This window comes from Lynx rufus, unplaced genomic scaffold, assembly GCF_022079265.1.
Source record: "Lynx rufus isolate CCGP_SWC_20201006 ecotype Redwood Valley unplaced genomic scaffold, mLynRuf1.p SCAF_7, whole genome shotgun sequence".
NCBI lineage: Eukaryota > Metazoa > Chordata > Mammalia > Carnivora > Felidae > Lynx > Lynx rufus.
The window spans coordinates 166,710-193,076 of record NW_025814889.1 but is presented as its reverse complement, the minus strand read 5'-3'; the positions used below and the strand labels follow the sequence as shown (position 1 = coordinate 193,076).

The window sequence follows — 26,367 nt, the reverse complement described above, 5'->3', positions numbered from 1 at the left end:
GTATCTGTATTTATTATTTTTTACAAAGTCAACTCCTTCCTGTCTGATTGAGGTCTAGGAGTTTTGGCTTTAAGTTCAGATGACACAATCAACTTTGTAGCCGCCAGTCTATTAAAGCACAGTCTCAAATTAATCCTACCTGCCACAAAGCTGACCACTATGGTAAAAACATCCACATATTCACAAAGAAACCGCTAAAATATTAGCCACAGAGAGGGGGGTGCCATGCATGTCAGGGATTTTATGGTTCAATATTCCATGCACTTGTGGGGGTAACTTTGAGTTCTGGGTCACCAAGGTTGGAGAACAGGGAAGGAACATTCAGGAACATTTTGTGGCATGGAACACAGGTTTTGCATCTACCTGTTCCTTCCCCTTGTACACAACAGTGAAGAAGAAGGAGATTCAAAACACAGAGGCAGCATGTATTCCTCAGTGGGATACACCTCTCTGTTCTCCTCTGCAAAGAAGTTTCGTTTCTCTGTTGTCGGGTCAGGGAAGGAGTAGCTTTTTGTTCTCTGCTTGACGAAGCTGTCAGGAATACTCCCTGCCCCTCCCTCCTCCTTCCTCCTCGCCCTCCCACCTGGGGCGTTTGACAACATAAGGAGATTATGCACACTTTGTAAGTTATTTTAAGTTCATCAATACTGGAAACACTGTCTAGATTAAGTTGTAACCATCCTGATGTAGGAACTAGCTCATTATCTCTTAATCTCTCAGAGTTAAAAATAAAAGATTAGGAGGGGCGCCTGGGTGCCTCAGTCGGCTGAGCATCTGACTGTTGACTTCAGCTCAGGTCATGATCTCACAGTTCATGGGATCAAGCCCTGTGTCCGGCTCTGCACTGAAAGCGTGGAGCCTGCTTGGGATTCTCTCTCTGCTCCTCCCCCACGCACTGCCTTTTTCTCTCTCTCTCAAAATGAATTACAAATAAATAAATGGATAAATAAATATAAATAAATAAATACATCAGGAAGAACATACCACCACAAGACGTTTTACACTCATATCCAAGCCTTTCTGACCATAATGTTGTTAAATTCGTCATGGGAAGACAATGTACAAAGTATGTGTGGTTTTTTTTCTTGTTTGGGTCCAGGCGGTTTCATAAAGAGATTAGATAAACAATACATGAGATTTTACAGTTTCAGATGCTATATCCAATTTTAAAAATCCCTAGGCTTTCCCATCACCCTTTCCTAGTCAGGCCTGTTAATGAATAGTAAACGAGCTTCAGAGAGGACTTGGTTCAGACAAAGATCTTTTTGAAAGAAATTTCCTATTTTCGTTAGTATAAAAATGATATGATCCAGCTGTCTTGAAAAACAGCACAGAATATTTGATTAATGTTCATTTTGCATTTTTTAATAATACTTTTGATTGTCTACCGTAAGGCAAATAAGCAAAAACAAAAACTTCTGCTTCTATTTAAAAATCAAATCTCCATTCCAGATTTGTTAATATGGTTGAAAACCTGACTCACCTTCATTCACAGTGAAAATATTGAATTTCCCACATTAAGTAAGACTGGCCAGAAAGGACAACAGTTACCGTTCCTTGGCAGAGACGTCCAGGGAATGCATGTTTTCAAAGTATTTTCTTTAGCATTTTGTTCTAACTCCTTCTGAACTTTACAGAAGTCGTCTCCCTATCTTGGGAATTTAAGAAAATTGTCCTGCCCATGACCCCAAAGGAAAGAAAAACAGATTCGGAAGTAAATTTCTATCTCCAGTTTCAGGAAGCAGCTTTCATCAGGATTTTCTCTTTAGCTCCCTCAACAAACAGAAGTCACAGTGCAAATGTCCCCAGCGGAGCTCACCCACAACCAAGTGGGCACTGACAAGCTGGTGCCCACCGTCGGAACTGCAGGTGTCCCCCTAGTGGCGTTTCAGTCCTGGTTCACGATTAGTAGGCCTGTGAAATCCCTGCCAGGTCTCTGCCAAATTGAAATCTAGGGCTCAAATGCTCACTAAACACACGTGGCCGGTGCTCCCGCAGAACTGCAAGGACAGAACATTCCACCCCACAGAAAGGTCTACCAGGCAGCATGGGCCAACCTAAGGAGTGGTCCTAGAGCGCGTTACTTTGCCCGCATATTAAAAAAAAGTTCATGCAATCATCACTCAAACAGTATCATGATGCTCGCCAGCAGGCGTGAAGGCCAGAAAGCATGCGGTGCACACACACACACGTGTACATCTGCACACAGCCACACATGCATGTACACACATGCAACAGACACATGCACATGTACACACGTGAGCATACAACACAGAAGCGCACAGAAGCCCCTGGTAACACATACATGCACATGCACACATGCCCACACACACCCATGCACATACACACATGCACACCAGGTATGCATGCACATGCGCACACGTGTGTTCACACACACACGTATGCACAGAGGCTCGTGCACATGCACAGGCCTGCCTTCCATAACCAAAGCATTAAAGCATAAAGTGAATTCGTAATGTGGAAACTATAAAAAAATGAAGCAACTTTGAAATGAGACATCCATTTGTATCCTATCAAATTGGTAACAAAAAGCATCGGAAAATACTTTCATGGTGGTCTGAATGGGTATAATCTTCTGAAGGGCAATTTGGTGATTTTTATCACACAATGTGCTCACCCTTTACATTTATGAATTCCACTTCAATACATTTATCCTGTGAAGGTGGCCAGATGTAATTACATAAATATGTGTAAGTGTGTCTTTTTCAAAAAAAAAAAATACAATGGCCCATACTGTGTTTTAAAGATGGATCTTTCAGGCAAATAAAATCTTAAAAGCTACTTTCACTTAAAAGTTATGGTTTTCTCATCTTTTCCTGAAAACTTCATGGCTATTTCAGGAATATAAAATTGAAATACACTGGAATATAACAACAGCATGAGTGCGGCCCAGCTCTGGACACAGCAGTGCGTGTCCTGTGACTGGAAAGGCGCTGCCGGTCAGGACAGAGCGGGTGACGCAGATGAACGCCATCAGGGCACTGTGTGAGTACGTCACAGTGCACCCTGCTAGGGGAGGAGCCTGGGATGCTACTGCCGAACAGACACGATCCGGCTACATTCAGGCATGCACGTGAAGTGACACAGACACAAATGGACAGGCACATGCACATATGCACATGTTCACACGCACGCGGGAGAGGTCTGTGAGAACATTCACCTACTATGTGATAGCATTGCTGGAAATGTTATTTTTTTTATCCTCTGCTAAATTACCTGAATTTTTCACAGCAAACTATAAAAGAAATAATTTTAAAGTCCCCCTTTTTAAAATTAATGAGAGTTCTCTATAAGAGTGTAAAACAGTACGTTACTAGTATTTTTTCCAAATCAAAATGCTAACATGACATTCATAGGCTACTTTTCAAGAATAATCTACTGTGTCTGTACGGTTTAATTACTTTCAGAAATGCAGACATTCCAAAGAAATAGCCTCAGGGTTGTGATATTCTTGAGATTTATTATTAATGTTAATAAAATTATTTTAAATTCAGAAAACTTTCTTTCACTTTCTTAAAATATTTGTAAATAGATACATGAGATAAAGCTGTTTGAACTGAAGCAAATCTGGAAACAGCTAACCGCTGGCCAACAGAGAGCCAATTCTCAGTGACATTTTCAGGGCTGCAAGGGATAGAGATTACGTAGAAACAAAAGTCTTCTGATCACTATATTAGAAATACTCATTTTTAGGTAATGAACAGAGCTTCCATTTACTACTTCCACCTGCACTAAAATTTGGCTCTGGGCATCTTATCTTCAAAATTCCTCATTAGTACATCTACTTAATCTATATTCTTTCCAAACATTGAGTAAGAGATTGGAGATCAAAATTCTGATCTGGAACTATGTTCTTGGGTCCCAGGGTACAGACTCTCTGTTCATTAAGTGCAAGAACATTTAAGTCTGCTCAGTTACTTTCATATTAGATCACAAAAATGGCTTCAAGTAAACTTGAAGTTTTGACACTTAAAGAAAAAAACAAAAAACAACAACCAGAAGCTTTACCTTAGAGAGATTTAAAATCCCATTAGAATTTCAAGGTTATTATGGTCCCTTCTCCCAGGAAAGAAATTGTTAGCACCTATCTGCTTCTTGAGCATAATAATTAAAAGAACAGAACAGATCCTACACAGTAGTAACCATTTCTTCAGAAATTTTCAAGCTCAGAATAAAGCTCACCACCCCGACCCAGACACAGGCTTTCTGAGCCTCATCAGAGCGGCTCCCCGTCTAGGAAAGCAGCGTGTGAGTCATGAGCGTTTACCGACAGACACCGCATCACCACAGCAAGTGGAGCTGCCTCACAACGTGAGCAAGTCCAGACTAACAAGACAAAAGGAAAACCAAGGGCTAGAAAAGAAAAACAGAATAGGGTGCGCACTGTGGCTATCGTATTTCTGTTATCCAGTAACTCTGAAATTAACAACAACAACAAATCATCTAATCAGTAAAAGCAGAGCAAACACATAGCAAATGGAATCTGACAACTTGACAGTGGGTTCCTACAAAAGTAGTATTAGACATTTTCTTCAAAGGTATAATTGCTGCATTTCCATTTAGGAATATAAAATATCCACAATAAAGCTTAACCCATCCTCAAAAATCCCAACGGTTTTGAAGTCTTTACTATGAAAATAAGAACTAAATATTAAAAAGCTATGGCTGTAAAGACACCATGGTGTCCAGAGTTGCATTTCCTAAGTCTCAGAGTCCCTATCTGACCAGGGACCCCTCCTTTTCTATTTTTACTACCTTAATGCTTTTGTTCTTAAGGTCTCATTAATATCTTAACCTCAAGTGTCAATTATTATCAGAAAACAGAAGATATACATTTGCTTTTAAAATGCACAATCCAAATCCACAAAAGTAAAATATGGGTATTAATGCAGTTCCCACACCACCAATGAAACTAATTTCATGGAGACGTCACAAATTATTGCAGACATCTAAGAGGAAGTCCACAACTTAAGGCTTGATACTCATCTAGGCAGATTCAGGGATTTATCACTGATCTAGCATTTAGGCATTTGATTATGAGTCATTATTCCACACTGTATTTGTAATGCTACCCTAATGGTCTCTTGTCTGCCTGAGTATGTACAGTGGTACTGTGAGATGAAGCAGATCAAGGTAAAATACGAGTATATCCAGTACCGCTAGTGAGATGATGTATACTGAGGTAATACACTGACCAGGTATGAGAGCGCTGTGAGGTGAAGCTGTAACACTGAGGTAATACACTGAGTAGGTACAGTAGTGCTGTGGGATGAAGTATCCTGAGGTAATACCCTGAGTACGTATAGTAGTGCTGGTGAGGAGAACTCTGTTGAGGCACTATACGGAGAGTATCCAGTACAGTGGTACTGTGAGATGAAGTACACTGAGGTGCATATGGAGGAGTACAGAACCGCTGTGGGATGAAGTATACTGAAGCAATATGCCGAGTATGTAGAGTAGTGCTGGGAGATACACTACACTGAGGTAATACACTGAGTAGGCACAGCAACGCTATGAGCTGAAGCATACTGAGGTAATACACTGAGTATGTAAAGCAATGGTGAGATATACTATACTGAGGTAATACACTGAGTAAAGAAAGTATGCTGCTGAGATAAAGTAAAGGAAGGTAATATGCTGATGACGTGTAGTAGCAGTGGGAGAAAAAGTATACTGAGGTAAAACACCCAGTACATACAGTAGTGCTGGTGAGATGAAATATACTAAGATAATACAAAGCCAGAGTGACTAAAAGAAGATTAGAAGCTCATCATACTGGCAGGAAGTTAGGGTCAGTATTAAAGAAGGGAAAAATTATGAAGCCACAACTTTTTAAAAAATATAAACAAATATTTAACTTACTCAAGTAATGTAAAATATATTCAGAAACTGAGCCCATGAGTAATCTGGGCAATTTGCATGGTTCCAAATACATATCATAATAATTATAAACACAAAACAGAAGTTACAATAAAATCATTCCTTACGAATCACCATCAATGCCATATGCAATGTACACATCATGTGTACGTACACACACACACACACACACACACACACACACACACACACATTCTACAACCAACAAGCACAGCCAGGTATACTTTTCACTGGGGAAATAATAGGAACAAAAATAATTGTGGAAAGTACCTATTTTACCTACCAGACTATTTCATTTTGCTTTAAATAATTAGAATGCTTTATATACAACTGTCCCATCCCTCCACCCTCCAAATAAAATATAAGCAAGGAATAAACTAACCCATGATATGACAAAAAATAAGGGCGACATTACATGGATATAAAATGGGAAGTAGATACAAAATGTTTCCAACAATGTGCCTTTTGCTAGCTGTGTTTTCTGAGCAGTAGAGAGCACTGACTGAACCCAACTTGGGATAGGAGACTGGTTCTTGCTTTCCAAAGAGTCACACAGTCCAGGGGCAAGTGTAATGCAAGAGAAGAAAGTGTATTTTTATGTGATTAAAACTTTCTAAAATCCATACCCTCAATGTGTCAGTGTTCTGTGGTATGCATCGAGTGCTGTGTTCATTTACCGTCATTCCAGTAGACACCCCCCACCCTCCAGTACTTTATCCCTTCACCTGGCACACCACCTGGGGTATCTTTGTGCAGCTCTCATTAATGAATTCCAACCCTCTGACCAGGACATGAAAGCTCATTGGTACTCACCCTGCAAACTGGGCACTGCCAGTGACTACTGCTGTCTCTAAGCCTGTACTCATCAGACAAACACTTGGAATGATACACACGAAAACACAGGTCACATATCAACACCTCTCCAGGCAAATGGCATTCAAAACAATACCAGTCATGATTTTCTGTTTCCCAGTCCTACAAAAAATACAAAATAATTTCGTATGACATTTTGTCAATATCTGCAATGACTAAGAACAAAATTGAAACTAAAGTCCATCACAAGTTAGGCATTAAAAACAATTTTAGACATTAACTGTGTTAAAACAAGAGGGAAAAAATACCTAGAAATTTGCTTCTTTAAATTTTGAATGTCTTTCCTAAACAGTATTAATATTCAGAATATCTTAAAGTGATCTGATAGTAAAACCAGCCCAAAATGAAGTAAGTCGAAAGCCAATCCCCATTCTAACATTATCTTTCATCTTTTAATATAATCTATGGAATAATTTCTCCAGTAAACTGAATAGCCCACACCAACACCTATAGCTTAATATTTCAAATAAACAAACCTCTGTTTTGTTCTGCGTTTTTTTTAAAAATATAGTAAGTACTTAGCACACTGTGGGAACAGAGAGAATAGTAATAAATGGTGATGCTCACTATTCTTATCTTCTCATCCATGGTATTGGATGCTTTATTGAAAATAACATTAATCAGAATGTCCATGTTCTGACAGTTGTCAAATTTTCAGGGTCTGTTGAATTTGGAAAAATAAATTGAAAATGTGAAACTAAAGGTTTAATCACATTCTCCAAAGGACATTACCATAAAAAAAAAAACAAAAAAGGAAGTAGGTTTATTTTCTTATTGGGACTATCCCTGGAAGTAAAAGAACATAACTACAGGTGCACAGGTGGTCTTCAACATTTTCTGTTAGCTCCGTGTCTGTACAGCCAACGGCATTTAAATATAAACAGGAAGATGTTACAAGCTGTCTTAGTTTAGAATTCATTAATTCATTTTTCATATTTCACTCTCAGCTTTTATCAAAAAATACCTGTGTTAGGAGTGATGGATTAACTCCCAACCTTCTCTTGTAGATGCAGTAACTAAATGGACAAGGCTTGAAACTACACTTTGCATAATCAAGGCCACTTTCAACGGGGATCCTGAAATTCCAGGCTTCAGCTCTGCCATCAGTTTTCTGTCATAAACCACTGTCTACAGTCTGCTTCTGAGGCTGGGCAGCTTTCTCATTTTCTCTCACATCCGTCACAACTCCAACAACTTGTCTAGGAAGCGCAGCTCCTCTGGCACCTGTGGTCCAAACGCACTGCTGCCTGACCTTCCTTATGAGAAGCCTACTACCCGCTCCTTCAAAAGAGAAGAGAGTCACTAATGTTCTAAAATTCACATCTTCCTACACTTTCTACCCATCCTCATGGCTATGGTATATTCTGCAAAAATATAAATTTTTGGTTAGCTTTTTATTAAAAGTTTGGTCTTTATCGACCAAAGTAATAAAGAAAAAAGCATGACCATTTCTGGTGATTTGCTGCGGATATACATACTCTGCAAAATTACTCTGGTGGAGTAATTTCAGTCAGAATACCCAAAAAAATCTGAGGATACTGATCTGACATAAAATATGGCAGAAGGAATCTAGCTCACCAACTGGGACACAGCACGTGCGTGGTGTTTGGCTGTAACCGTGGTCAGTGGGGCACCCACCTCGCACGGCTCATGTGGGAAGCTGTACTTCAGCGACTGTAATTTTTGTCTCATGAACTGTTGATAAATTAGGTTTCAGTAGGGAAAACATACGTTGTTCTATTTTTAATTAACAGAACTCTTTTCCAGTTTGAAACAAAGTCCTTCAGAATATTTTCTTCACGGCTGTTCAGAAACACCTTAAAGGATTTTGGTGGCTTTTATGTGACTCATCATAAACAAAAGAAACTACCATCTCTCATCACTTGTATTGTTTTTACACTAATTCATCTTCCTGTAATTCTCAGATCCCCAAGACCAGAGAGCAAGAGAGCTTACGGCTGGCGCACAGCTCAGGTCTCTCCAGAACCTCCTGCTTCTTTCTAAGCCTCCCCTCTCCCGTCCAGCCAGGACGTGAAGATGGCAGTGCATCTCTCTTCAATGGAGTTTGCACTCGGCCTAGTTTTTCACAACTGTTATAGGAACGAAAGTGTAACCCAAATGCGGGGGAGACACATGGGGACACATAGTCATACAAGAGCATGTATGCGCTGTTCATTCTTTTAACTGCAATAGCTGTTCAGAACATACAAAACATGCAAAAAGTCAAGTTCAAAAGATTCTGAATCCAGGAAACACTGTTATGGATATAAATAACGTAAGCATGTTTGTTACAGGCAGAATTGCCTACAGTTTGTCTTTTAGTAAACAAAATCCATCAATATAGGACTTGTGACCAATGCTCACAGTGTGCCAAAAAGCTAAGCGTGTATATTCACTGGATTTCACTAGATGTCAGCAACTACTCTAGATAGAGCCTGAACAACAGTGTAGTATGTGAAATGACATTCCAGTACTTCAAGAAAGTTTTAAAAATGCAAACCTACTAGCATAAAACCAAAACTAGAAGCGGTGTAAAGATAGTATGATTTTAAAGAATAATTCTAACAAGAGTAAACTAAGCCTTAAAAAAAAAAAAGATAGAAATGTAATGCCAAAAAAAAAAAAAAAGCAGAATTAAAGTAAAATAACATAGTGCAAAATCAGTTCACCTTGTTTGGGGCTGCTGTCCTGGAGAAAGGCTGCATACTGTAGGCCTTTCAAAATAAAAACAAAATAATCTTGGTCTCTCTACTATAACTTTGCTCAACATCAGGCAATAAACAGAGCTAAAGGGATTTTTGTACACAAACTATTATTTGCTATACAACTTACATTATTTTTTAAATGTTATAACTGATAATCTATGAATGTCTAATCATCAATGAAAAGACAGTAGCACGCAAACTCAAGGGTAATTACTTGTTGGAGAGGAAACTTTGACACTAACACAAAAGCTACAAATGAACAAAGAGAAAATTCAAAGAGAATTCATGTGCCAGGAAACCTATAGTGATGTTAGAAAAACATTTTACTAACAAATTCAGTGCCATTAAAACTTTGCACAAGACCATGAATATATGTCCTTTTGATCTGAAACTGGTTCAAGTTGGTTTTTTTTTTGTTTTTTCAAGTCAGGAGTGATGAATGTGAACGCAGTAAATACAATACTTGACCACAGACTGAGAGCCACACGGGCTGTCTTCCGAACCAGGAGAAAACACTCCACCATCTATAGAGAAGCAGCCTGCTGACCTACATCTGTCACCATTAACAGCATTTGGGTAAGACTCTGGGGCCACCACACCGGCTCAAATCCTGGCTCCAGCATTCACGGGCTGTATGATCTGGAGCAGAATACCTAGCTTCTCTTTGCATCATTTTCTACCTGGGAATGAACAAAGTAATACTGCCTAGTTTATGGGGTTTTTATAAGGATTGAATGAGTTACTATGCTCAGTGGGTGCCCGCTGCTGCTGAAGACAATCTGTTTACTACAGTGCACAAACAGGACTTGAGGACAAGTCACAAAATGGTGTGACGTTTGTAGTAATACGTGTGCGAGTTTCCTCTAGGACTTCAAGTTCCTTGTGACAGCTGACATGTTTCTGTAAGCTAGATGGAGCCAGAAATAGTGCCAACTTAACTTAGAGACAACACAGCAACAAGAGGGCTCAGTAGGAGAGCTGTGTCTATAACTAGGGCTCCCACACTGTAATCCACCCTTCACCACACTCAAGAGAGACTCCAACTTTTAAAGTAATTCCCTCTTTATACATAATGAACAGATGAACCTTACTTTATCATCAAATATGTGTCTGTGGTATCCTAACATAGAGAGAATACAAAAGTAAATCTCCACAATTGTAGCCTTAATTCTGTTAATAAACAAATTCTGTTATTAAATTGTTAATAAATATCATTGAGAGCTAAGAATTTGGTGATTAAATATTTCCAGTATTTTAAATATTTTTCAAAAGTAAAACTATTACAACAGTGTACATTGCTTAGTGAAATAGAATTTAGGAGGGGAAAAAAGGAATCACACACACACCAAACCAATCAGTCAATCAAAGCTTTAAAGAATATAGGAGAGCATGACCCAAAATATTCCACTGAATATGGAAATTCTTTACCAATTCAAGACTTTCTAAGTATGTTACACTTTGAATACACATAGAACCACATTATAATTGGTTTCTAGTTGATTAATAATCACAGATATTTAATACTTAGTAAATAAGTGACTATGTATATATTTATTTTTTAAATTTTTTTGTTTAATTTGAGAGAGAGAGAATGTGTGCAAGCAGGAAAGTGGGGCAGAGAGATGGAGAGAGGGAGAATCTTAAGCAGGCCCCATGCTCACCATGGAGCCCAATGCAGGCCTCAGTCCCAAGACCCTGGGATCATGACCAGAGCCAAAATCAAGATGCAGATGCTCAACTGACCGAGCCACCCAGGTGCCCCAGTGACTATGTATATTTCTGTATCTGAGACAGGTAATGGACCTTTGGAAGAAAGAAACTGTAGTTCTGCACACAGCATAAATAAAATATATTTCACTTAAAAAAATCAACAGTATCCAAGGGGCATGAAATTTTGCATTTAGGGAACTTAAAACATAGGATTGATTAATTATGACAACTATAACAACAAAAATGCAAAGATCTAGTCTTTAAAAAAATTCTTACTTCAATACTTGTATTTATGAAATGGGCTGGGACAGTCAAGCTGTTGAATTCAGCAGGCTTCCCTTAATATTTTTTCAAGAACAAAGCAAGAGAACCCTTTGTTGCCATGGCTGTATAATGGTGTGATTTCTGAAGGAGAAGACATAAACGCAGATGCATAACTCCTGTGTCTCACCTAAAAGATGTGACTTTAGCCATGTTTTGAGAAGTACACAAACCACATCTGCTTTTAGACTAGCCACTTTGAATCTGGAGAAGCAAAAGATTATGGGAAAAATGTGTCTATGTTGCCCCTCTATAAATTAACACTAAATCCATGCATCCCCAAGATAACTTGTGATCTCTTCAAGAAACCACAAAATGTATATTTCCATTAATTATGCTTCTTTTCCCAAAAGTTTGTTTATTTATTTTGAGGAGTGGGGAGAGGCAGAGAGCGAGAGTGAGAGGAAGAGAGGAAGACAGAATCCCAAGCTCCCAGACTCCACACTATAAGCACGGAGCCCAATGTGGGGGTCAATCCCACAAACCATGGGATCATGACCTGAGCCAAAATCAAGAATTGGACGCTTAACCGACTGAGCCACCCAGGCGCCCCTAATTATGCTCCTTTGAAAGTGTTAAAACATTAAATGCATGAGAAAAAGCAAAAACTAAAGAATTCTATCTTTTCACCTAAGCCTACTTTAAAAAGCAGCACGAGGTCCTGCTTTTCAGTAGGAGCAGCTGGACTCTCTGAGAAGGAAGCACTCAGACTGAAGCAGCCAAGACCTGAGCTCCTGCCTACAGGTGCATCTGAACGGCAGAAGGGTTCCAAGTGACAGTGTCCTACAAGCACATGGATTTTCAAATGGCAGTAATCAAGAAGAGATGAGACCCTAGTCCAGATCTGAGAGGTGAATAAAGAGTACTTTCATACAGAATGTCATTGCTAGGCACTTTTAAGTCAGCTTCTACACTTGTAACCAAGTTATTTAGTGTCAGATCAAACATACCTGTCAAATAATAGGGCAGAGTCATGGCTTTGTGCCAGGAGCCGTAAAGAAAGCAGGAAGCATGAAATAAACAGTATTAACTGCCACAATATCAAAACATGTATTTGATACATTTATCTGCAAATGATCCATAACTCAGGGATACCTGCCCTATTGTACTACATTCAATACTTTCATAAGACCTTTCTATCTTTACTGAGCACCTTATGAGTTAAAAGTTTAACTCATAAGAAATTAAGTTGTCTTTATTACAAAGGGAGCTACCAAATACCAAACTTAGCCGAACAAATGGTGAAATTCTGCTCAAGAAATACAGTTCTCACGATGTGAGAATAAAGGAAATAACCATTATGATCAAGTATGAATGGAATGTAACCATTCGTGTATACTTCTCTAGAGCAAGCAGATGATGAAGCAGTCTATGAGAACATGCAGTATTTCTTTAAAAACTCAAAAAGCCTTGATACAACAAAATGCTGAATGGTCAGATATCACAACGTTTCACTCTATGCCGTGGGTCTACTGGCCTTTATTAATATAATTTGGAAAGCTCTGAAAAACATTTCTAAATGACTTCCTTGGATCCCATGAGTATTAATGACATACAAATCTGGAAGTATAAGAGGACCGTAGAAAATTTACAAGAGTGTCTCCCGGTTTCGCGGGATTGTCATTTTAAAACTGATTGGTACAGATACTTTTGCTAGTTTGTTGACTAATATTTAAGCAAACCATTTAAAATGAAGAATGGCCTCATTTTTAACAATTGGGTTTTTTATTCTGCTTTCTCAAATGGTCATACTTAAATATCACCATTAGGATGCTTATCTCTACCCAATTTTATCACTTTCTCCAAATGAGTCACCACTTCAACAGGGCTATCGTGCTGGTTTGGATCAGAAATCACTCCAGTCTAGCAGAAGGCACCTCAGTACAATGGAGGCCACTGTCCTGACTTATACAGGCTTCCTTTTAAACAGATTATATATAATTATATCCTGACATACTATTAGCATTAGACATTTATTACGTGATTGCTGGAATTAATAAAAATAATGTGTATGATATCCATATCTTTCAATTATATCAGTTTGTAAAAATAACTAGCAAGAGAAAAGGTAGCCGAGGTGGAATAAAAACATGACACCAACAAGCCCTCTGCTCAAACACGGAGGAGCAGATCAGGAGAACTACCTGGTCTTTGCTACCATAAAGGACTGAAGACAAGACCATCCAAGCTCCGTGCTAACCAGGAATATACCTTGGGGACTTACTAAGGAAAATCTGCCTTTTCCCCACCTCTGAGGTACAGCTAACACTTTTAGAGGTTATAGAAGGAAAAGAAGAGCTTTACTACCCATTTTCAAATGACAGAACTTCCTGAGTAAAGAGTATTTTAACCTCCAATTAAAGGTTTAAGACAAATAACAAAAAAATCTTAATGCATTTCCTTCCCAAGGCCATATAGATCTAATTGACTTTTTCTTCTCTTGGTAGGGAGTCGGAAAGTCAACAGGATTAATAATAACCTACATCTTTCCATTTAAGAACTCAAGTGTTCAGAGGATTCCACCATGTACAAGGTGGAGGAGGTATGAAGGAGGCCCCAGACCCAATGCCTGGACTAGCGGGGTGGCCACAAGCCCACAGAGCGCTTCTGTGCAAGTCAGAACAGGCGACCCTTCCCCAAGACTGGCTTCATTAGGGGAGAGACGTGCCGTATGGGAGGGCACTGCTGGTAGTGCAGACTGGGTGCACTTCCCAAGCTCTGTGGTTCAGAATGGGCCCAGACACAGCGGCCCACATGCACGGGCCACGCAGTTCGAGATGTTTGCGTGACACACGTCAGCTCCATGTCCTTCTAGGGTATCCTTAGTGTATGAAAATGGGAGCATGACCTCCCTTAGGGAACAGGTGCTAACCCAGTCATGGGTCTAAGATACACAATCTCATCACTCTGTGGTTCCACCTCAAACAAATCCAGGGTCTTGGGGAAAGTTCTATACAAAGCTCCTTGTGTTTAAAGATACAGGTTAAAAAGTAAAAAGACCCTGATGAGAATTTTTGCTTGTATGGTTAGGAGGAAATGTATGTGCTTTTGCTAAACTGTATGTAGGCATTTCTTAAGCATATTTGTTCACTGGCCAAAATTTGCTTTGAGTACACAGCTATATGCTTTATACAGATAATTTCACTGAATCCTTTCACAATCAAGTGAAATAGATATTAATATGCCCGTATTATAGGTGAGGAATGAGGATCAGAGGTTAAGAAATTTCCTCAAGGTCACACAACAAAATAAATGTTTGAGATGGGGTGGAAACGCCATCTATTAACAATGTAAGACCTGACCCTCTTTCTGCTGCAATACGCTGTCTCCGAATTTTTATTTTATTTGCTTATTCTATAAACTAGGCACAATTTTATACACCTCGTTGTACTTGTGTACATGCATACATATAACATGCATACTTAGTACATAAAATGTTTGTAAGAACCTACCAGAATTAATAAAACCTGTACACTGGTTGTTTCATTTACATACAAAATTTCATCTTGAAAAATGAAAAAAGAAAAAGAAAAGGATGATGCTATAAATATGTAGACTAAGGACATGTAAAAATAAAAAGAACACAGAATCCAATGCAGTGGTGAACGTATAATAGCTCATTAACTGCTTGTTGAAGTAAACTGAACAGAGAACCTCCAACTTGGAGGGGAAGAAAGCTTACGGGAAGTAAGGAGAAGTAAAATCATTTGCATGAAAAATGTACACATGGTCCACAAACCAAAATCCTATGGACTAGATTAAGTTGCACTTACTATCGGTTAATTATATATAAGTATCAAAAATTACCAGTATCGCCATCTATACTAAGTCTGTAAACTTCCCAGTGTGTTGGGATTAGACATTTTCTATCACCTGGATTATATTCAATGTATAAAAAGGTATCAATTATCAATGTCTGATGGAGATTTAGATCACCTCATGCTATAATTATTACGACTTGGCCCCCACAAGTTTCTTCGTTGGCAACAAAGCTCTACTTTTCTGAAAGGAAGTGAACAGAGAAATCACCATGATGGAAACATTCTGACTTAAGGTTTCAAGAGCACTTCTAGTGCTCACATCAGATGATATTACATCAGATGATACCAGTGACATTAAACATTTTTTCTTCCACATTTTGTGTTTATGGAAAATGTGAATTTTCTTTCCTAAAACTTTGAAGGCACAGATTCAACTGACAAACACAGCACTGAAACTAAACAACTTCCCTAATGTTTAAACTTACTACTGCTGCCCCCATGGACCAGCTGCCCCCAGAAAGCATGCCCCTCGGGCCTGACGGCGGGCGTGTACGCCCATACATCCACCCGGGAGCCAGAAAAGGAAACACGATTCACAATTCTTGGGAAATGTTTCCACAGAGAACAAATTTTAAGGTTTTGTGTCATTTTTATGAGAGAATTCATGATAAACACTCTCAAAGCACCTACTTACTAAATCGACTCCTTTCAGAAACTAAAAAAATTAGTATCTATTATATTTGAAGCCTACCATCTTTAAATGATGTTCCTCAGCAAAACTTAAGACTTTTCTAATCAAGAAGTATCAAAGGCATATAAAGGTAGGAAGATAAAAATATTACACAGGAAGCCAATTTTTACACAAGAAAAAAAACGCACTTCTCCACGGGCCCCTGAGTATCCAAGTGTAACGTAAAAGGAAAGAGAAGACTAAAATGTCCTCACTTCAAAGAGGAGTCAAAGTAAGAACTAGGCAAAACTATAAAGAAAATCTAACTCTGTCTTTCCTGATTTGTATTAGAGTGCCACCAACCAGCTTATGGTCATGGTCAGTGAGGACACAGGCCAGGGGACCCTAACGTGGCCACCGTTGTTCCTGCAGAAACCCTATAGACAGGTGGCTCTCGGCGTGGACATCATCCAGCCTGAAGTGAGCAGTCTCCCAGGGAAGCCCATCCTCCTTTTCACTCTGTCTAGGTGGCATCGACATTATCCTGCATTGAAACGTTCTTTACTAGCATCTACTGAAGAAAATAGGAATACCACTAATTACATGTACATTAAAAGGGACTTCATTTTACAGATTCAAGGTAACCTAGACAGAGAAAGCAGGCTCTCTGTAGAACTGAGTTTTCTCCTAAAGAAGAACGAAATTATCCACCCAGCACAAGTATGCCCTTAAGGTTAATAAAGAATACTGAAGCGAAATATCACTAAACTTCTAAAAATCAATTTCTACGGGTTGTATTTAAATGATATTCAAAAGCTTAAAATCAGCACCTCCACATTTATCAAACAAAATATACTTACAATCTCATCTCCTGGCAACCAGTATCCTTCCTGCTCAATACCAGCCTTTGAGCCTTTGCAGCCCACTGTTAGGGTTTCCACAATGAGACCATCTTTCACAGCCAGGCTCAGCTGACGGGTGGTCTCTTTTGGATGCATACCGTGGACTCGAGACATATACCTGAGCACAGAGGGAAAGCAAATTTAAAAGCCCCTTAGTACTAAAAAAAAATAAGAAGAAAAATAAGAAAAAGAGGTGATTTCTCTTTTGTTACAACTCGTACTTACAAGGGCCCTACTGAAGAAAGAAAGAAAGTCCTGAATGTTTCTGTCTTTTAATTACCATGGTATTTTAAACCTTAATTCTATTTGTATATTTAGAGGAATATTTGTTCAAAAATAGTCTTTAACCAACAATATAAATCCCTTAACAGATTTTAGTCAAACATCTCATGTAGTTCTGGCTTCTAGAGTAATTACCACTAACTCCCACTCTTCAAATTCTAAATTTAGAATTTTATCATCTCTAGTCACAGGACTTCTTAATATAAAAGAATACTTGGACTCGAAACTTAGGAAATGACACTAAGGAACATATAACAATTACACGAATGGCTGTCGACATAAAGAAACAAGAATGTATGTTGGGATCAATAAAGCAAAAATGTGATTTTCAATGAAACAGACTTTGGATTCAATCAATAAAGCCCACAGGTACTCCCTGGTTTACATTCGCATGGCATTTCATTTAATTTCTAGAAATGTAATATCTCAAATGTACTCGGGACCACAGAGAATAACACTTAGGTTCCCTTGTAATCACCAACCATAGTGAACTCATGTTAACACTACGGAATCTTTGCTTCATCACTTGTTTTTTAAGGAAATAGAACGTTACACATATGGTTGGATTGGTGCTGTTCTCCATTTCCCTCCATTCAAACCCCAAAAGCCTCCTCCAGTAAGCTACTGGACAAAGAGCTTCCTCTGGACATCCAGACACAAAAACATACTATGTGGCAAGTCAGGCCATCTGTGGATGCTCCAGAGAACCTGGCACGGAGAAGACGTGGGGCCGCGCCCACAGTCCTTAAGGAAATTTACTAGCACACAAGAATTTTATACCAAATTAATCTGTCATTTAAGTATCAAAGCATTCACAACAAATCATTCTGAAAATGCAAGAAGGTATCATAGAAGAACCTTCTAAATTCAAAGGATAAATTTCAAGAAAGCAAAGCAGTGAACCCCGCAGAAGGACTGATGTGCATGCAGTCTGTAGAAGATCACGGCTTTCTGTTTACAAGACCACCAACTCTCACAAGGTGCTGCTCCATCTATCAGTGCAGTTAGCTGCAAGGATAGGAAAGAGGAGGGTGGGGATGGTGGTGAACGCACGCTGGCCTCAACAGAGCGATACCCCAGCACATCCAACCCGGCAGGAGAGGCCCAGGAGCCCCACAGTGTCGCCTGTGTTGCCAGAGGCGCAGCCCTATTTCCATGTGCAGAGTCAGTGCAGAAATTGTCAAGTCCAGGTGCGATGGGGGAAGGGACATGAACCCAGGTGACTGTGTCTTAATTTCCTCATTGTTCACAGGAAGAAGCCAACAGAAATGAGCTCAAGTACACCATCTCAATTCATAAAGGTAACCCTCAGAACAAAAATACAAACCTTCTAAACGATCTGAAGAAACTCCTAAAAAACATATTATGTGATGAAGCACAAAAACACCGAAAGGAAACAGGAAGCATATGTTACACATGACGACAGGACCAAAACCAAGTTTGTCTGTTTAATAAATACAGTTTGGCTAATCTCCACAGTACGAAAAAGACAGACTGAATCACAACACTAAAAATACACAGTCTACAGGACACACTTTTAAAGTGACTCAGACAACTGGACAAGAACGGGCACAGGCACATCATAAAAATGCAACCCAAATGAAACAGGATCGACACTGTAATGGACAGGATTTGGAATCCAAGGCAAAAATCAGGTTTAAAAAAAAGACAAACAGGGCATAGGTTGTTATAAAGCAAAGACTGTAAGAAATAAAGGAAATATTGACAGGAATACAGAATTATGCGACTCCTTTCCAGCCACAAAACATCTAGTGGACAAACCTAAGTATTCATACAGAAGACCTAATTAACAAGGCGGAAGGCAGATCTAGTTAAATTTATTCTGAAACCCAAACATAGCTTCAACAGGTCCAAGGAAAATTCTTTACAGTTGAGCATAAAATTGGACACAAAAACAGCCTTATTTCAGATTCCAAAAGTGATGGCAGACACTTGCTAGTTTCAGTGAAAGTAAACAAGGTATTAATAATAATGGAACTGGAAAACGCTCATGAACAAGTCAATCAAAAAGGTTATCTAAAAATTGCAAAAAAAAAATCTAAGCACATAACTAAAAAGCTAAAGCAGTGTCTAAAAGATAAAAAGTGAAAACTAAGAGTCCAGGAGCCCTTCCTTAAGAGAAATATAGAGATATCATTAGTTGACCTAATCAACAATGAAGACACAAATCAGAAAAACATACATACTAAGACATGTCTACGGAGCCATAACCATAAGTAACAAAGAAATTAAAACAATTATAAGCAACTTCTTTGTTTATTTCTGTGCCAAAATAGAAGATAAACACTATAATTTTCTAGGAAAATATTAATGACCAAAACTTGACCACAGAAAAAAATAGAATACTTGAAATGGGCAATTTCAAAAGAAATTAATGGAGGAAGTTGGCAAAGAGCTTTCTCAGAAAAACACCAGGTAGGGACAATTTCACAAGGCACTTCTATCAATCTTTTAATGGTCAGATAACTCCAATATGATATAAACTTTTCCAGTACTTAATAAAGAGGGAATGCAAGAAATCTAGCAAACTAATAGTAACAAACCCCTACAAAAATAGCGAAGAAAAAGAAAACCAGTGTCCCATAGGAACAGATAAAAATCCTAAATTAAGTATGTGAATATAGTCTAATATTGTTAATATAAAATAAATGTTAACATATTAACACATTCAAATATCAAAAGAATATACTATAACAAGGGTTTAATTCTAGGATTTCTCCAAAGATTTCTTATTACAAAGAAATCTAGAAGTATGATTCATCCTATTAATAGATCAAAAGTGAGAAATATATGTGTTAAAAGCGCATTTAGTAAAATTCACCATCCAGCCCCGAACAAAAGGGAATGAGTAAACACTTCCTTAACCTGATCAGGAATATTCAAAGATGCCTTTAACCCTATGCCAAAGGTAATAACCAACATACCTAAAAAAAGGAAATAAAGTGTAAAAGTTGGTAAAGATTTAAAATAATCATTATTTGCAGATTATATATCTAGAAAACCTAAGGAAATAAGCTGACACACTATTTTAAATAACCAAATAATGTAATCAATTATTCATTTGAGTACAAACTAATATACTAAAATTAACAGCAGCATTCATATAAACCAAAAAAAAAAAAGTTAAGAAATTTAAAATAAGACCACAATTGTTTACAACAGCAATAAGAAAGATAATACAGAGTGATAAACAGAAGAAAAGACAAGATCTGTATGAAGAAAATGCTGAAATGCAACGGACATGAGAGGATAAACACATGCGTGATATCTGAATGGAAGACAACAAAATCCAAATTGCCTCCAAGATCATTTAATAAAATGCTACCGCAAGGTAGGCAAGTTAATTCTAAAGTTCTGTAGAGAATTAAAAAATAACTTCCCAGGAAAATTCTTACAGGGAAATATAAGGTATTAAAACATTGTTGAGCCAAAGTAATTAAACTTTTGTGTGAACAGTAGGCCAATGGAACAAACATAAAAGTCCAGAAAGAGACCCAAATACACATTTTGATTATAATAAAAGTGCCATTTCAAATTAGTGTGGGAAAGATTAATCAACGAACACAGGACACTGGGACAAGGGGCTTTGCTACCTTGAAAAAGAATAAAGGTGGGGCCGTGCCTTAGTCTGTGCCCATAAGTAAATTCTGAATAGGTCAGATTTAGGTACTGAAAACAAAACCACAAAATTATGACAAGGAAAACACGGGAGAGCAATCATGGTGCGAATAAAACCTGCCTAATCTGAAACAAAAACCAGAGTGATTTAAAGAAAAGATTGAAAAATTTACATAAAATCAGCAATTTCTACATAGGGAAAAAAACATGATAACCAAAGTTAAAATCACAAATGCTAACCTGGGAAATATATTTGGAACACACAGACTGAAAGACCGAACTTAAATTCTACATATTCTTAATATATTTTAAAAAATCCTAATTAATAAGGAAGACCACAAAACAGCATTCTGTGACTGTCATAGGTCTGGCACACTGTGCAGACAGACAGGACCTGATGGGAAGTATAGCACAGGTGCCATGTAAAAGAGCGCTACACCGTGGGGCAAATGTCTACCAAGTATAGAAACGTATACACCTTCAGAGCCAACAGTTTCACTTCTGGAAATTCATCCTATAGATACACTCAGACATGTGTGAAATAATATATATACAAGACAGGAAATTCATTTTAGCATTGTTGGCAACAAGATTAGAAAGAATCTAAAAGTAAATCTTAGGCGGCTGGATAAATTGTAATACTACAGCTATACCAAAAATTATTATACGATTGTTAAAAAAGTGAAGCAGTGTTGTCGATGTTATTAGGACAATGTAAGTTCTAAGATATATTATGTTTAAAAAATCTGGGCATGAGGTTATATCCAACATCTAAAAAGAACATAATACAACTCAAGAGCAAAGTAACAATCCAATTAAAAAATGACAAAATATCTGAATAGACACTTTTCCAAAGAAGAAATAAAGACGGCCAACAGGTACACAAAAGATGCTGAACACCACTAATTATCAAGGAAATGCAAATCAAAACCACACACACACACACACACACACACACACACACACACACACACTCCGCAAGCTGACAGATACGAAGAACAGATTGGTGGTTGCCAGTGGTGGGGTATAGGGATGGAGGTGAAATGGGTCAAAAGGTCACAAACTCTCAGTCACAAAATAAATGTCATGGCGGAGAACACACACAGCATGGCGACTGCAGTTAACAACACTGTACTCCATATTCGGATGTTGCTAAGAGAGTAGATCTTGAAAGTCCTCATCACAAGAAAAACATTTTTTTCTAACTATGCAAGGTGATAAATGTTAACTAGACCTATTGTGGTGATTATTTCACAGTACATATGACCCTAAACAACACCAAGGTTAAGGGCGTCAACCCCCTGCACAGTTGAAAATCCACACAGAACTTTTGACTCCCCCAAATTTAACTACTAACAGCACACTGCTGACCAGAAACCTAATAATATAAACAGTCAATTAACACACATTCTACATGTTATATGGACTACATATTACATTCTTATAATCAAATAAGCTAGAAAAAGGAAAATGTCTCTAAGAAAATCAGAAGAAAAAGAAAATACATTTACAATACTATATATACCATCTGAAAAAAAAAAAAACTTGTGTAGAAGTGGACCCTTAAGGGGTCAACTATTTATACAGATACTGAATCAATTATATAGATACTGAATATACAGGTACTCAATCATTATGGTGAGTACCTGAAACTAACGTTATTTGTGAATTATACCTCAATTTAAAAAAGAAAAAAGAAAAAAGGAAATCAGCAAATAAAATCATGGTATGAAACTGTCCACTTTCTCAAAAACATTATATAATCATCTCTGTACGTGCATAAGAGCTCCAGAGGTAGATCCAGGAACCGTGGAGAAAGTTCAAGTAGAACTAAGTGGCTCAGAAGCAGGGGTCGGATGAAGACATTTTCCCATGGTCCCCTCTTCAGAACTTGACTGTCCATCTATTAGATGTCCATCAGTCCATCTGAAGACTGTTGTTACTTTTAAAAGCCAGCTACCATTTACCACCTCTCCAGCAATGCGTGGAAGTTCCCTCCTCCGACACAAGCTTGCCCATCTTGGGCAGCCCCCTCCTTTCTTTTCAAACTCATCTTGGCTCTTCTTGGACATTTATTTATCCATAATGATTTTAAAATCAATTTGCCAAGATCCATGAAAAATATTGAAATTTTCATTAATTTGAGAATAAATATCATTACAATACTGACAGACTTGGTACATCTGTTTATTTATATCTTCTGTGTCTTTAACAAAGTTTTATAATTTTTCTCCCTAAAATTCTTGCATATTTTTTGTGATTTTTCCTAGGTATTGCCTATTTTTTGTTTCTTTTGAAAAAGGGAGTTTATTTTATATACTATTTTCTGGCTGATGGCTGCTAGTATATACTGAGAAACATTGCTAAACTCTCATTAAAGTATTTCTGTTTAAGTCTACTGAGCTGTTTAAGTAAGTCTATTAAACTTGCCTTTTTTTTTTTTTTTTTTTTTTTTTTTTTTTACCGTGCTGACCAGGACTTCTAGCACAACACCACTGGGCTGTGATGGCGGGTATCCTGCTCTTAGATTTTGCAAAGATTATAATAGTTCACCATTAAACATGACACTTGCTGAAGGTTATTGATAGATGTATTTTATCAAATATAAATAAATACAATTACAAATACGATTGCGTGCTAAGGATACATACAGGTAGCTATGTCTTATTAAGAAAATTCTTTTCCAGTCTCAGTTTGCTGTTTTAACAAGAATGGCATCACATCATTCCTTGAAGTTTTTTAATCCGCTGAGTGTAACCACACACTAGCATGCACACAGCTACAAAACGTGCAGTAAGACACAGTAAGAATTTTCTTCTCTTTAGTGACAACAGTGTGTTGGGCTAAAAGAAAGCTGTTCCAGTCCAGGGGAGAATGAGGGGTACACACAGGGCACATGAGGAAGGACATGGGGTAGACTCAGGAAGCCCCTTCCACAGGGACAAGACGACCAGGAGAAGGCAGGGGTGAAGCACTTGAACATGAGAATCGCATCCAGGCAGAACAGTGCTACCTCCCAGGACCGGCACATCCTGGGAATAGCACAGCTCTGAGGGAAGGGCTTTTGTTTTCTCAATGGGAGGTCTGGGTTTAGGTTATTTAGAATAAAGAATAAGTGATGGGGCGCCTGGGTGGCGCAGTCGGTTAGGCGTCCGACTTCAGCCAGGTCACGATCTCGCAGGCCATGAGTTCAAGCCTCGCGTCAGGCTCTGGGCTGATGGCTCAGAGCCTGGAGCCTGTTTCCGATTCTGTGTCTCCCTCTCTCTCTGCCCCTCCCCCGTTCATGCTCTGTCTCTCTCTGTCCCAAAAATAAATAAACGTTGAAAAAAAAAATTAAAAAAAAAAAGAATAAGTGATGAGTACACATCTAAAAGTGTCATCTAAAGGCTAGGAACATGTAAGACTGTTACATTAGCCTTGGAATCTTCTCAGATGGGTACTATTTACTTCCCATGAAGGCCTTAGGACCTATTTGCTGAACTATCTGCAGATGCAGCCAGAAAATTAGGAGATGAAAAATTATTTCAGATACTGCTTTGCATAAAATTGGCACTCAATAAATGCTTCTCGGATATATAAATGAGTAACAGAATTTCAATGTCACCTTTTAAATCTTTTATTTTAGACTTGCAGAAGAGTTGCAAAAATAGTAGACTCCCCACATGCCCTTCACCCAACTGTACCTAATGTTAACATCTTAAGTAAAAAAGTACAATTATCAAAAGTTGTTAATTTTTCCTTTAAAAACTTATTTTTTAAATTGAAATATAATTCACATATAACAGAGTTTCAGGTACACAAAATAAGGATGCAATATTTATATAGATTGCAAAACGGTTCCCACAGTAGGTGCAGTTGACAGGTACACATTTCTTTTTCTTTCCTTTTTTTTTAAGCTTATTTATTTTGAGAGAGAGTGAGAGAATCCTAAGCAGGCCCCACACTGTCACCACAGAGCCTAATGCGGGGCTCGAATTCGTGAACCACAAGATCGTGACCTGAGCCTTAATCAAAGAGTTGAACGCTTAACCAACTGAGCCCTCCAGGTGCCCCGACAGGTAATCGTTTCTTAATGTCATAATTAACACTGTAGAATGTAGCACACTGGCACTTGAAACTCTAGACTTTATGCAGGCTTTTTTTTCTGTCTGAGGGACCAAATTCACGATGTCTCAGTATAGGACTTTATGAGCTTAAGAAGCATCCACAAATGAAAGACAGGATATCATAAAAATGTATTAAGAAGAAAAATGAGTAACGACTAACTCTGCCCCACAGAAATTATTATGAAATACTTTATTGGGAAAGTGACAATAATCAGGTTGGCATAAAATTTTATTACTGCTGACAGTACCAACCATTTAAAAACAATGCACTGGACAGAAACATTCAAACAAAAGATCAGAATGCCTAGAAATAGGTCCAAGTACACAAAAATCTCATTATGAGAGGCAAGCATTACAAAAGAAGGGAAATTTTAACAATATGTAGCAAGTGATAATAAAATAACTAAATGCAATCTGGATAAAAATAACTAGATCTGTACCATAAATTCTGAATAAATCAAATTTTAAGTGTAATGCAAAAATAAGAATGAACTGGAATAAAGTGTCTATATATTCTATTAAGGGCCAAGTAAGAACTAAAATGATAGAAGAAACAAAAGAGAGCCTTAAACACATACAAGATTGCAAAATCTAAGAGTAACAAAACTCAAAACAGGAAACAATGAATTAGCAAAACGGCATACCAGGTAGGACAAAGGTGAACTACGTACCTATCAACACTGTGCTGAAGGGCTCCTTTTGTGTGTGTGGTTTACGCAGCACATCCAAAACTTTAGCGAGTAACCAAGACCTTTGGTTAACGTTTACTGTGACAGACATCACCAGTAAGTTGGCAAGAGTCAACAAAACAGCTCATAAAATAATGCCTAAACGTGAACAACTCCTTACTCTGTTCTGTTAAAACAGCAGTGATTCTCACCTCTTCTTCTTAAAAAGGAAGAAGGAGTCGGAGAGCTGTAGACGCTGATTAAGTGACGAGCCATCACAAGGACATGGACAAGCCTAAGACTGGCCTGCATGAGTTAGTTACGAGTCTAGAACTGACTGCTGTGTGCAGGACCTTAAACACAACAAAGGGTGCCAGCTCATTATTCCTTTTCTCAGGCCTTCAGGCAAGTTTGCTCCACGTGAAAACATTTGGGTTAATAACTCAGGCTAAGGTCCTGCCAGGCCTCTCACTTTCTTACACGCTGCTGACCCATCACAGGGACTTATCTTCATCAAATAAAGACACAAAACTAGCAGACTGGGTTTGAGATGCACAGACGGTGGCCAACTAGTTTCCTATTCTAGTTTCACTTAGGATGAATCATGAAATAGTACATAAAGGTCTAATACTTCCTAAATGTTGTGTTTGATTTCTCTGGGGTTTCTCAGTAAGGTTTATCTCATCTTACCCATCCCCTCTCCTGCAGTCTGTATATATATATATTGCATATATATGTATATGTATGTGTATATATATTATATACATGTGTATATATGTGTATATTATATATATGTATATATTATATATGTATATATATATACACATAC

The 26,367-nt window shown here is 38.1% G+C and overlaps 1 protein-coding gene across 7 annotated transcripts in view; it reads right to left on the bottom strand.

Moving 5' to 3' along the window:
- ZMYND11 (zinc finger MYND-type containing 11) overlaps positions 1–26,367 on the bottom strand; it is a 132,039-nt gene that overhangs the window by 32,086 nt on the left and 73,586 nt on the right. For 2 of the 7 annotated variants that reach the window (XM_047065186.1, XM_047065185.1), the window contains exons 3-5: positions 16,802–16,961; positions 9,444–9,488; positions 6,715–6,876 (exon numbers count right to left, since the gene is read on the bottom strand). In XM_047065186.1, the coding sequence (XP_046921142.1) occupies positions 6,715–6,876; positions 9,444–9,488; positions 16,802–16,961 (367 nt within the window). Of the gene's footprint in view, positions 1–6,714; positions 6,877–7,341; positions 7,423–9,443; positions 9,489–16,801; positions 16,962–26,367 lie in introns of those variants that run through there. The other 5 variants (XM_047065188.1, XM_047065187.1, XM_047065190.1 and 2 more) reach the window with 3 other exon arrangements.